Raw genomic sequence first — 13,652 nt, forward strand, 5'->3', positions numbered from 1 at the left:
TCGTCATTATATTGCTGCTTACGAGTCATAAGACGGTTAATGAATAACTAATAACTTTTTAAATGTAACACAACACCTGACCACAGAGTTCCTCCTGCTTTGGTTGGTGAAACCTGTCACCCGGACAACACGACACAAAGATAAAATGAGATACAGCCCACTTGTACATTGTATCCTACAATTAAACCATAACTTCCTTGTTCCTCAGTGAGGTCAGCAAACCCAGCACGCTGTTATTCCTGGAACATACACACACATGCAACATCTAAAAGGAGTTTATTTCTTCTCTGTCAAGACAAATCTATGATCAAAACAGCAGGATGAGGAGGATGAGTGTCTTCCCACAGCATGGCACTGCTCTGGGAAACCTGGGACTTACTGCGAATGAAATCCGACAGGAAACTGAAAACAGTAGGTCATGTTTTACAGAATCTATACAGCTTTAATGCAGCATAAGTTGCTAAACACATAAATGTAAATATATTTACACACACACATTCAAAAGTTTGGTGTAGTAAGGTTTTATGTTTTTGAAAATCTGAAACACTGAGTCTATAAATGCTGACCAGAACTGCATTTATTTATTTATTTTATAAAAATTCAAAGAAAAAACTGTAAACTGTCAAATGTATTATTACAATTTCTTTTAAAATATGATTTACTCCTGTGATAAAATTTTCAGCAGCTATTACTCGAGTCTTCTGTCACATGATCCTTCAGAAATCATTCTGATTTGGTGTTCATAAAAACATTTCTAGTTATTATCAGTGTTGGAAACAGTCGTGCTGCATAACATTTTTGTGAAAAATCAAAAAAACATTTGTTTCTCAGGAAAGTCCGAAAGAACAATATTAAAAATAGAATCTCATGTATAATATAAATGTCTTTATTGACACTTTTAAATGTGTCCTTGCTGAATAAATTTATTGTCTTTTTTTTGTAGTAGTATATATATATAAATATACATATATTGGATTCTCCACATGATTAAGTTTTAGATGTGAACTAACTGAAGTTACTTGTGATCCCAGATACATCTGAACTGGTATCTGACCTGGTTAACCTGTCAGCCGGAGCCAGATTTGAAGCCATACGATCATTACATGTGCCCTTAAATGAGAAGAAAACAATTAGGTTAACATCTGTTATGATTATACAGTCATGCAATATTTCCCACAATCCTAACTTTTATCTAAAGGTGAACTTGTACTTGTCTCAACAGGAACAGAGTGAACTCTGTCAAACTCTCAAAGACCATCCTCACTGCAGACTGTCGCCAACAGGTGTCTCAGGTACAAAGATAAATGCAGTTTTTAAATACAGATATGTCATGATCAAGTTTCTAAACATGCTTCTTGATATTTTTGGTCAAATAAGCCCCCTCTTCCAGTCTTTCCGCAGATTTCGTGCCAGCTTGTCATCAGCCAGGCAGCATGTGATTATCTGGCAGGACACTCTGAAGGAGATTGGCGGCAGGTTTGGCACTTCTGTCCTCTCCTACTTCTTGTTCCTTAAATGGCTGTTGCAGTTCAACCTCTTCTCCCTCATTATCAACTTCTGCTTCATCACAATCCCACAAATTGTGCACGCGCCCAATATCAGCAGCATCACAGGCTTCAGAGGACTTGAACTCCTCACTGGGGTGGTGAGTCCAAATATACTAATGAACACTTTACAAAAAGGTTTAATTTGTTATTACACATTAGCAAGTGCATTAGCATGCACTAACAAGAAGCATTTACAGCACTGTTTCTGGTAAATGATTGTATAAATATTCATTGTCTATGTATGCTTGCCCATAATAGATTAACCTTAATTTATACAGCTTTAAAAGTTAAAACTATATTGGCACGTATGTATGTAGAGATTCTCCTTAATCTATATTAAATGCGGTAAAAATATTAAGAACACGTTAATTAATGCATTAGCTTATCTTCAAGGAACAGTTCACCCGAAAATGTGTGCTAAAAAATTACCCTCAGGCTATCCAAGATATAGACAAATATGTTTCTTCTTCGGAACAGATTTGGAGAAATTGAGCATTACATCACTTGCTCACCAGTGGATCATCTGGGGTGAATGGGTGCCGTCAGAATGAGAGACCAAACAGTGATAAAAACCTTACGATAATCCACACTCTAGTCCATCAGTGTAATGTGAAGTGAAAAGCTGTGTGTTTGTAAGAAACAAATACATCATTAAGACATTTTTACTTTAAATCATCATGTCAGACCAAAATACCCTAATCCAAAAGTCCATAATCCATAATGCTTTCTCCAGTGAAAAAAGTCCTCTCACATCAAGATTTACAAACCTTTGTTTAGAACTGTTTTAGACTCTTTTTTTGCTTGAAAACAGTGCTTGACTTCTGGAGAAAGAAATGTTATGAATATCCTACTTGAATTTTAGCTGGAAACAACGTCTGAATGTGAAAATGTCTTGATGGATTCATTTTTTTTTACAAACAGGCAGCTTTTCACTTTACATTACATTCATTGAAGGACTTTTACTTCACAAGATGTTGACTCATGAACTGGAGTCACGTGGATTACTTGTGGATTTTTGTGATGGTTTTTTATCAGCTGTTAGGACTCTCTGTTGGCACCCATTGACTGCAGAGGACCCACTGGTGAGCAAGTGATGTAAATTTCTCCAGATCTTCAGATTAAATCTTCAGAAACAAACTCATCTTGGATGGATTTAGAGTAAGTGAATTTTCAGTTTTGGGTGGAGTATTCATTTAAATAAATCATCCTAATTGTCAAATGTTCATCAAACAAAACTTTGGTTTTATTAAATGACAATATCTCTGTCGACAGGGTTATTTCAACAAGACGGTCTTGTTCTATGGTGGTTACAATGGTGAAGTGATCGTATCCAAACCAGCCTACAACATGCAGTTGGCCTATTTTTTCACCATAGCTGCGTATCTGGTGCTGTGTGGGGTTTCTCTTATCTACAGGTAACAGCCCTTTACAGCATACAAGCAATATAAAGCTTGTTTTGTAGCTAGATCACTTCCTGTTGAGCATTTACAAATTTTCCAAGACCTCACATATGGAATATTTGCCATTTGAAAGCCATATAGAAATAACGAACATTCAAGTCAATGGCTGATTGTTTTCCTAAAAATTTGGATGTATTGATGTTTGAATATTTACATACTGGGACCCAAAGGTCACCATGTGAATAGAAGTAATGAATGATGCAATAAACTACCATTTCAATGCCAGAAAGGAATGCAAAATGATCTGGTTTTCTTTTCCCCCCTCCTCAGCACGTCCAGATCCTTTCAGAAGAACTTTGCATTAGAGACAGGACCTGTCTCTGGAGGAGCATGGCGTCTCCTGTGCAGCTGGGATTTCAGTGTTGTCAATGAAAAAGCCATACAGTACAACAAGAACAATCTCGCCATTCAGCTGAAGGTTCATACCTGTTCGTATCTTCTTCTTTATGTCATCCCTTTTCTGTTTCCATTGGCTCATTTTGCACATGTCCTCTAGGAGTCCTTATCAGAAAAGTTACAGGAGAAAAACAAAATGTCTCTGTCTGACAGAATAAAGCATCTGTCTCTTCACCTTCTGGCCTGGCTACTCTCTTTAGGACTTGCCCTAGGATCTTGTGCAGGCATCTACTTCCTGGGGACGAATCGAGAACTGGTAAGTTCATTTACATTGTAATAATATCAGAAAAATATGTATTTTGCTTGCATTTCATACTCCCGTGCTTATGTTTTGCTGCAGGCCTTCAGTTTCAGTCACGATCCAAGTGATTTAGGGGCTGAGGCATCTACTCTGCTTCTGCCTGTGGTCGTGTCGCTCATCAACCTGATCGTGCCTCTTCTCTACTCTCTCATCAGCAAAATAGAGAGCTGCTCCAACCCACGCACAAAGATCTACATCAGCATTGTGAGGTGTGATCATTGTTTCGTTGCCTTACCAGAAGCATCAGATTTCCATTGCTAACAATATCAGGTGACCTTGCCTTTATTGTTTGTTTTGTTCATAGAACTGTTATTTTGAAGATGTCCATTCTTGGAATCCTTTGCTTTTATTGGCTGAACTTCGTTCCCACCAATATCTCAGTAGGTGCACAAAGGCCCCATTTACACTGCATGGTTCAAGGGACCCAATTCCGATGTTCTCAGATCGGATTCAGGCCTCATTCATATGTGGTAATAAATCGGATATGAATCGGATACGTGCATTTGCATGTGCCATGTAAGCAGACAAAACGGATATTCCTCAGTAAATGCGAGTCGTAGGCTACGTCATTAAAAACGTGACGTCAACTCAGGTGGACACCACCAACAGAGATCACATGACTTATTACAGGCGTGATGTTCACCCAGGCTGCAACAAGGGCTCCTCTTTTTTCTCCACCGTACGAGACCAATGTTTTGCAGATTTTTTTTGTTGACTTTTCAAAATATTGTGGAAAGCAAAACACTGTATAATTTTATTTGCATCTGCATCCATTGTATTTCATGCTGTTTTACTTCCTTTTCCGGGTCAGAACATCTACGTTTGGTAGTTTCAGCATTGTAAAGTGTAAATGCAAAAATCGGATACAGGACACTTTTAAAAGATGGTGTAAGCGGGTCGTCCAAAAAATCGGATATAGTCAGAAAATCGGATTTGGACATCAAGACCTGCAAGTGTAAATGCAGCCTAAGAGTTCAGTTTATTATGGGTTCCTAGCAAAGCGTGGTTATGTGTCTCTTTATTCAAATGTTATCTTTTTGTTCAAGTGTTGGGAGTCCTTTGTTGGGCAGAGCGTGTATCGACTGCTGATAATTGACTTCATATTCTGTCTACTTGGAATTTTCTTTGGGGAATTCCTACGCAAGTGAGTCAAACACAGCAAGTCAAGTACATTTTGGCTGTTGAGGTAGGACTGCAAAAACCACGTAACCATAGTGGACAATGTCTACATTAAACCTATAGTATAAACACATCTGCTGCAACAGTGGAAAATATTTTGCAGCTTTACTGTATTTTGTTTCACAGTTTCCAAATAATGAATAGGCCACCTGTTCCAAAGTTTGGGATTGGTAAAATTTTAAAAAGAAAAAAAAATAATAACTTAGGTTGCATATATGTGTGTGTTTGTGTGTGAGTGTGTGTATGAATATATATATATATATATATATATATATATATATATATATATATATATATATATTCTGTAGTTTTGTCTCATATTCATCTTTTAATCATATTTACAGATTTGTTGACTCCACAGCGAACAGAACAAATTTGTCTTTGCTGCTCCAATATATGTGTGTGTGTGTGTGTGTGTGTGTGTGTGTGTGTGTGTGTGTGTGTGTGTGTGTGTGTGTGCAGTGCCCTCCATAAGTATTCGAACAGCAAAGACAAAATTGTTCTGTTCGCTGTGGAGTCAATAAATCTGTAAATATGATTAAAAGATGAATATGAGACAAAACTACAGAATGTTACATTTTATTATTGGGTGATTCAACACCAAGATGTTTTACCAGCTAAGAAGATCAGCACTTTTAGAGTTTCATCTCCCTATCTGATGTGAGCATAAGCATTGGAACAGTTGCCTCACAGGTCTTTCGAAGTGTTCAGCTGTGTCCTGCTGCATTATTCTTCAGATATGTGGAATGTGGAATGTGTTTTATCAGTTATATCCATTGCTTCTGCATTCTGAGTTTTGCATTCGATGATGACAAACACAAACCAGGATGAAGACGAGGAAGCCGACTCTGAAAGAAAAGCAAGCAATTTGGATGCTAAAAGAAAAGAGGAAGTCAATTAGAACTATAGGGATAACAAAGGGCATGAAGAAATCAAGAATTTGGAAACTCAGCAACCAACGATGACCTGACACTGAAAAACAACAGCAGTTGATGACAGGCAAATCATAAAAGTTGTGAAAATGAACTCTAAAATACGTGTCTGTAAAATCACCAACAACCTCCAGAAAGCTGAGGTAATGTTCTGTCAATTTACAGTCCATAGGAGAATTTGACACAGAATTACAGAAGCTACAGCAAGATGCAAACCTCTGATCAGCACCAAGAATAGAAAGGCAAGATTCTTCACAAAGGTGAGCCAGTAGTGTTTTGGAACAAAGTTTTATGGACCAATGAGACAAATTTAAACTTTATCTAAATGATGGGAAAGCAAATGATCCTAAGCATACAACCTCATCTGTAAAGCTTTGTGGAGCTGGTGTCATGGCATGGGCATGCATGGCTGTCTCTAGAACAGGACCTCTTCATTTTAATGATGACTTCAGGAATGATGGCAGTAGCAGAATGAATTTGGAAGGGTACAAAATCATCTTGGCTACCAGCATTCAAGAAAATGCCACCAGACTCATCAGAAAGCGCTACATATTGCATCAAGAAAATTACCCAAAACACCCTGCCAGTTCAGTCAAGGACTTCATCAGGGCAAAGAAATGTAAAGTCTTAGATTTCCCAAATCAATCTGCAGATTTAAATCAGATTGAACATTAATTTCACCAGCTGAAGAGGAGACTAAAGACAATGACCAGGCTGGATTTGCATGCATTAAAGGCTGGGGAAAGCATTTCAAAGCAGGAGACCAGGAGTCTGGTGATGTCTGTGGGTTGCAGACTCTGCTCTGATTGCACACAAGGGATCTGCAACTAAATATTAGCTTTTAATCTTTTACATCTGCCTTAGATTCAATTTTTCCAATACTCAGTGGGATGAACTCTAAAAGTGCTGTCCTTTTTACTTGGTAAAACATGTATGAAAGACCTAATATTAGTGAAGTGAAGTGACATTCAGCCAAGTATGGTGACCCATACTCAGAATTTGTGCTCTGCATTTAACCCATCCGAAATGCACACACACAGAGCAGTGAACACACACACTGTGAGCACACACCAGGAGCAGTGGGCAGCCATTTATGCTGCAGCACCCGGGGAGCAGTTGGGGGTTCAATGCCTTGCTCAAGGGCACCTAAGTCGTGGTATTGAAGGTGGAGAGAGAACTGTACATGCACTCCCCCCACCCACAGTTCCTGCCGGCCCAGGACTCGAACTCACAACCTTTCGATTGGGAGTCCGACTCTCTAACCATTAGGCCAGCAACTTCCCCAAAAATATTAAAATGTGACATTCTGTAGTTTTGTCGCATATTCATCTTTTAATCATATTTGCAAATGTCTTGAGTCCACAGCAGAGAAAGCAATTTTGCCTTTACTGTTCCAATACTTATGGAGGGCACTGTATATATTTATGAATGAAGAGTTTATTGGCAAAATTCAATTGTCAAAAGTCATGTTTTTTTATTATGTTATCATGTTTTTATTGTTTCATTGTATTAGTTATCTGTATTTTTAAGTTATTTTTTTTACCTAATCAAAATAATCCATCTGCAGTTTTATTGAGATTAATAGGAATGCACAATGAAAAAACATGATCTTTGAAAATTGTTAAAATCTGTTTTTGCAAATGAACTCTTCATATATATATATATATATATATATGTGTGTGTGTGTGTGTGTGTATTATTTCTGTGTTGGTAAAAGCTGAATTTTCGGCATCATTACTCCAGTCTTCAGTGTCACATGATCCTTCAGAAATCACTCTGATATGATGATTTGCTGCTCAAGAAACATTTATTATTATTATTATAAGTGGAAACAGACATCATTTTTTTCAAGATTCTAAATACAAAGTTCAAACAAATAGTATTGATGTAAAATAAAATTATTTTGTGAAATTTTAAAGATCTGTAATGTTAACTTTTTTAAATTTAATGCATCTTTGCTAAATAAAATGTATTTAAAATTATTTAAAAAAATATATATAAAATATATATAAATATATACTGTATATATATATATATATATATATATATATATATATATATATATATATATATATATATATATATTTACTGACCCCAAACTTTGCAGCAAAGGTAATCTACACTGTAAATATTATATTTGCCTTCTACTTTGTACTATAAATTCTGTTTTTACAGACTGATAGATAAATAAATAAATAAATCTAAGGAAATGGCTTACATTACAGTACTATTCATGTGCATACTGTGGATTATTATTTATGAAGAGTAATTACTGATTACACATGACACAGAATCAATAGATTCACTTTTATTTCACTTTTTCAAAATTGCTACAGTGTAATCGGAACCATGTGCATCCAGAGTCTTGGCGTCCCAGAGTTTGACATTGCTAGGAATGTACTTGATCTGATCTATGCCCAGACTCTGGCTTGGTAAGTCAATATCAGCATCTCTTCAGCCCCACACTTTGATATTCCTTCCAGCTGATTGTCTCTTTTATCTCTCTTCCTGTCTGCCCAGGATTGGAATTTACTTCTCCCCCCTACTTCCTGTAATGCAAGTCCTAAAATTGTTTATCATCTTTTACTTGAAAAAGGTAAGCAGCATTATAGAATCACTTTGTCCTTGCAGTCAAGATCATACTGCATGCTGTTAGTTTTATGGTTTTTGTTTCAGATCAGTCTGAGTATGAACTGTCAGCCTCCCAAACACACTGGCAGAGCCGCTCAGATACAAACGGTCTTCATTGCCCTACTCTTCTTCCCTTCGTTTGTGGGAGCGTTGTCCATGGTAGCATTCACAGTGTGGAGGTGTGACCCCTTCATTTATATTTTCAGTTTTGGTTCATAAGATATCTACTTACCAAGTTACATTCAATTTGAACTTATCATAAGCTGCTTTTCAGATGACAGACTAGAGAGCGGCACCAGTTTATATGTGACCCTGGAGCACAAAACCTTAAGTCTTAAGTCGCTGGGGTATATTTGTAGCAATAGGCAAAAAAAAAAACATTGTATGGGTCAATACGCAACATTGTATGGGTCAATGGGTTTTTTACGCCAACAATCATTAGGATATTCAGTAAAGATCATGTTCCATGAAGATATTTTGTAAATTTCCTACCATAAATATATCAAAACCTTATTTTTGATTAGTAATATGCATTGCTAAGAATTCATTTGGACAACTTCAAAGGTGATTTTGACAGTATTTTGACTTTTTTTGCACCCTCAGATTCAGTTGTATTTCGGCCAAATATTGTCCAATCCTAACAAACCATACATCAATGCAAGGCTTATATATATTTAGCTTTCAGATTATGTATAAATCTAATTTTTTGAGAAATTGAACCTTATGACTAGTTTTGTGGTCCAGGGTCACATATAATACATGCAGTGTTTTTGCGTTCCACTGTGCTGCTTTTTTACTTATTTGTCGATGTTAACGGTCAAATACATCCGTTTATATAAATAAGACAAACCAAGCATTAAAACAAAACAACCAATAATCAAAATATCGATGAAGCCTATTCTTAAAGTGTGAATTCTGAACGTACAGTAGAAAAGAGATGTAAATGAATGAAATCGAATCAAATTCATTTGAAAAATTATGTGACAAATTTAAATTGAAATAATTAAAATTTAGCAGCTATGCCAAATTACCAAATATATAATGGGAGTCCAAAAAAGTTTTTAAATCCCTATCCAGTAAAACCTTAACGTTTGGTCACGGGGGCCTTTGAATAGTGTTATGGACAAAGGGGGACCCTGCCATTAAAACGTTGAGAACCACTGCTCTAGTGCATTGTTTACATAGAAAAACCATTCAAAAGCACTGGGTCATAAAATGCTTCGTGTGAACCGACCCCCATATGTTTTTTTTTCTGGTTGTCTTGCAGTCTGAAGCCCTCAGATCAGTGTGGGCCCTTCCAGGGTCTCAACACCCCTTTCCACACCATTTTCAACTGGACTCATTCTTTGCCTGAAACCCACTGGGTCAGGTGGATATTTGAAAACATACTGAGAAGTGAACTCTTCTACTACCTGATTAGCTTCATCGTCCTGTAAGTCCATTTTTACACCCAAATATATTTAAGGAAACCTTTTTTTTTCCTGGGTGGATCTGAGACTTTCTGATCTTTTTTTATTCCCGTCTCTCTTCTTTCAGAGTCATCACTTATTTTCTCTGGCAAATCACTCAGGGACGGAAAGAGCTCATCAAGACTCTGCGAGAGAAGATTGTGAATGTGAGTGCTGAGATCATACCTCACTCTCGAATCCAGCGCACTTCAGTGTCATCAGAAACTACTATATATGGATAATAGTTTTAACCTCTCTGACTCCATTCTTCTTCTGTCTGCCTGTCAGGAAGGAAAGGACAAAGCATTTCTCTTGAATAAACTGCAAAATCTACAGAAGGAGAGAAGGGAAATGGCATCCTACAGACCTCAGGTGCTTGTTCTCATGTGTTCTGTCTGTTCTGCTTCCTCCTCGCATCTAGTTGTCATTAGTAAAATGTTGTACTCAACAGAAAGAGAAACTTATTGCAATTGTGGAGATTATAGCACAACAAAGACCAGAATAGGGCACCTATCTAATGAAGATTACAACCAGGGGCTGTGCCTTCAAACACCACAACCACTTAACAGACAGGAAGATAGATTTATCCCAGACAGCAACATAGTGTCAGTCCAGATGTGGGCCAGATCTGGGCCGACACTTGTTGCTGTCTGGGATGCATCTCACATGATGGTCTGTAAAAGCAGAAAAAATGGAGCTTATGGGTTTGAACAGCTCTGCTTAAGTTGCTATTTTAAAGTCATTTTGCTTATTTGAAAGCATTTTGAAACATTCTGATCTTAATTTCTGTCATGTAGGACTTTGACCAGACCCCACATTTCAACCCAAACTGGATGAATATGCTGCCCATGGATATGTGAAATATATTCTTAAATTATATGTAAACTGTAGTTTTTTTCCATTCAGTAAATCGACTAAAAAGCCGGATTAAGGCTATTAAAAATCTCTATTTACACGGTAGATTCTTAATCAGAGTATTGTCTTAATCGTGTTAATATCGGAATATTGAGCGCGTTTAAATACACTTTCTTAAGCCGATTTTGCTTAATAAGCCGAAAACGCACTTGGTCATATAAACGCGGTAACCCGTTTTATATCATCGGAGTAAGGTCATAAAACGGTCGCAACAGGTAGCTATTTTTTTTATTCTCCGATTTCGCACGGCATGTGCGTGCAATAACCCGCTATCTGTCTGTCGCTTACTAAATCTGTCGCTTACTGAAGTGTGCACGTGTGATACAGGACATGCAGATTTAAGAGCATCTAGACCGAGCAAACGTCTTGCAGTAAAGACAGAAGGAAATAGATCACAAAAGCAGACTTCTGACTCATGACTCAGGCAATGATAAAAATGTGTTCTCATCTCTTGCAGCAGAAGTAGAAGTGGTTCAGTCACAATGCTGCGTTAATAACTGAATGCGTGGATAATCTACGAGCTGTAAGTTTCCAGACATGTTGCAAGTTGACATGTTTCAAGCTTAATTTAACAACACAACTGACAAATGTATGGAATACTCGGAGTCAGAAACACAAATGATTATATTTTGACATCCCTAATAACCTGATTTATGAAGTCATGTAAACGGGGAAAACTGATTATTTAATAAGCTGATTATTTATCATCTTAGTGGTGTGCATGTAATCGTGCTCCGTGTTTTCTCTATGGAGTCTCACACATATGTGTGAAATAAATTAGAAAGTGTGGTCACAAATTAAGAAGGTGTTCTCAAGATTTATTTGTGGCCAGGTTTTATTCATTCATTTCCTTGTTTTAGTTCAGTATAACACTGTATTCATTTGTTCCCCTATTTGAGATAAATCATGGCCATGTAGCACAGTTTAGTTTTCATTTATTTTTTACTTTGTTAAATAATGGCCATGACTAAAACAAGATAACAAATATTAATATGTAATGCTCCATTATTTTCTCAGAAGTAGAAAAAACATTGTACTGGTGAAAAGCTAATATTTTACCCATAGTAATTTGATGTTTTTTTTCCGTCAACACACATTCTGATACATCCTAATCATTTATTCTGATTAAAGTGAGAACGGTGTAAATATCAACAAATTAATATTTTCATATGTAAATAAGTGTCATCTGTGAAGAGCATGTTAGATGCAAAGAACCTCAAAGCTTTGTTTTACTGATAACATTATCAAGTTTATTGTGAAAAAAGTCGGCACTTTTCATACACTAAGAACTGTACAATCAATAACTTAAAAAAAAAAAATTTCGTTGTTGTTACAGGAACTTCTGATAATTACGCAAGTTATTCAGCAGCTTTTAGCTTCAACCAAATGAAAATAGTGTTTACAATTGTGTTCCTACTGCTCCACCAAATCACATTTCCCTTTATCCCGTTCACAAAGAGCTAAAGAAACCACCCCTTTGGCAACACCAGGAGGGTCCCATCACACCGCCCCACTAAAATACCATGAGCGTGTTTTTTAAAATTTCATCAGAGGCTTCAGTTACAAAGAGGAAAAAACACTTTACAATACAAAAAAGTTGAAATGGAGCCTTCTAACTAGTCACAGAAATTCTTTGCACCATATAATGTGCATATAACAGAAGAACAACATTGCTCTCAAGTGAGAGGGTTAAACTAATACCTACAGGTGCCCAAAAAGAAATAAAACAACACTTCTTTGTAGTATTTCTATTACCACAACCTTTTGGGATTTAAAGATTAAGAGGGGGGCAATAACACCTCTGTGGACCCTTCAGTATTTACGTCACCCAACAGATGGACACCAATACACACAACTGCTCTAAACACATAGCCAACATGTGCCAGGATCATTCTGTCAGCTATAGTGACTGCAAAAGGCCTGTAGCAAATAGCTTAAAGGTCAAACACCGAGAGCTCAGAGTCCTCTGAAGAAGTTTAAAGGCCCCCTGATGGCGTCCCGTCGCTCAGCCCGGTTTAAACAGGCTTCATTGGGCAGGTCTGCCGCTGGAGGCCAGGGCTCATCCCTGAGATGAAGGGGTGGAGGAGAGAGGGAGAAAAAAACTGCATCCACTATTCAACAACTAGGGCTCATCAGACCTGGAGGAAATACATTGGAAGAAGCAAAAGGAAGTGCTGTAGATTCCACCTGTGACGTCACTTGTTTTGTTTGTGCTTGATATTTAGAAGCAAGCTTGGTTTATCATCCTTCATTCTGACATACATCTATAGAGAAACCATGCTGTATATGCAGATTAAAAGAGCTTCGAGCAGAAACCTGACTTTTGAACTCATGCTACAACACTGAAAACTGGTAGAACACATGGACTTTGAAATCATCGCGCATTTTAGCCAGAAAAGGGTGGAAACTTGTAACTGCACCGAAAGTACTGAAATGTGTGGGTTTGAGTGAGAAACTCGGGCTGCAAGGCAGTTGTGGTATTGAATTCTGGACATGAGAAGAGAGGTAATTACAGTATAATCTTTAAACTATTGTAAATATGACAAATAATCCCACAAGGCATGCCGGAAAAAGCAAAACAGAGAAAGCGAGGAGAAGCCGAGAGTAAACGAAGACAAAATACCCTTTGCCAATACTGTCCCCTGAGGAGAAATTTCCTGTAATCCGTGTTTAAAGAGAAGACCGATCTGACTCAACACCATTTTCTGGATCTTCAGTGAGGAAAGATTGGGAACATAAGTAGTCTGGAAATGCTTGTGCCGACGCGCTCAGCCTAGTGGTCCCACAGTCCACATTCAACAACAGTCATTGTGCAAACGGCCGGCAAATTCACAGACCACCAA

At 37.4% G+C, this 13,652-nt stretch overlaps 1 protein-coding gene across 1 annotated transcript; it reads left to right on the forward strand.

Moving 5' to 3' along the window:
- Nucleotides 1–208: 208 nt before the first annotated feature.
- On the forward strand, nucleotides 209–10,792 carry LOC132116695 (transmembrane channel-like protein 5). Its single transcript, XM_059525595.1, has 17 exons — nucleotides 209–411; nucleotides 1,032–1,134; nucleotides 1,223–1,292; nucleotides 1,391–1,645; nucleotides 2,820–2,962; nucleotides 3,278–3,425; nucleotides 3,504–3,659; nucleotides 3,744–3,913; nucleotides 4,009–4,084; nucleotides 4,751–4,848; nucleotides 8,152–8,247; nucleotides 8,336–8,411; nucleotides 8,492–8,625; nucleotides 9,714–9,878; nucleotides 9,983–10,061; nucleotides 10,183–10,266; nucleotides 10,692–10,792. Exons 1-17 carry the CDS (start codon nucleotides 321–323, stop codon nucleotides 10,752–10,754), a joined length of 2,007 nt encoding a protein of 668 aa, XP_059381578.1. The 5' UTR covers nucleotides 209–320; the 3' UTR covers nucleotides 10,755–10,792.
- The last annotated feature ends 2,860 nt before the right edge of the window (nucleotides 10,793–13,652 follow it).

This window comes from Carassius carassius, chromosome 1 (assembly GCF_963082965.1).
Source record: "Carassius carassius chromosome 1, fCarCar2.1, whole genome shotgun sequence".
Classification (NCBI taxonomy): domain Eukaryota; kingdom Metazoa; phylum Chordata; class Actinopteri; order Cypriniformes; family Cyprinidae; genus Carassius; species Carassius carassius.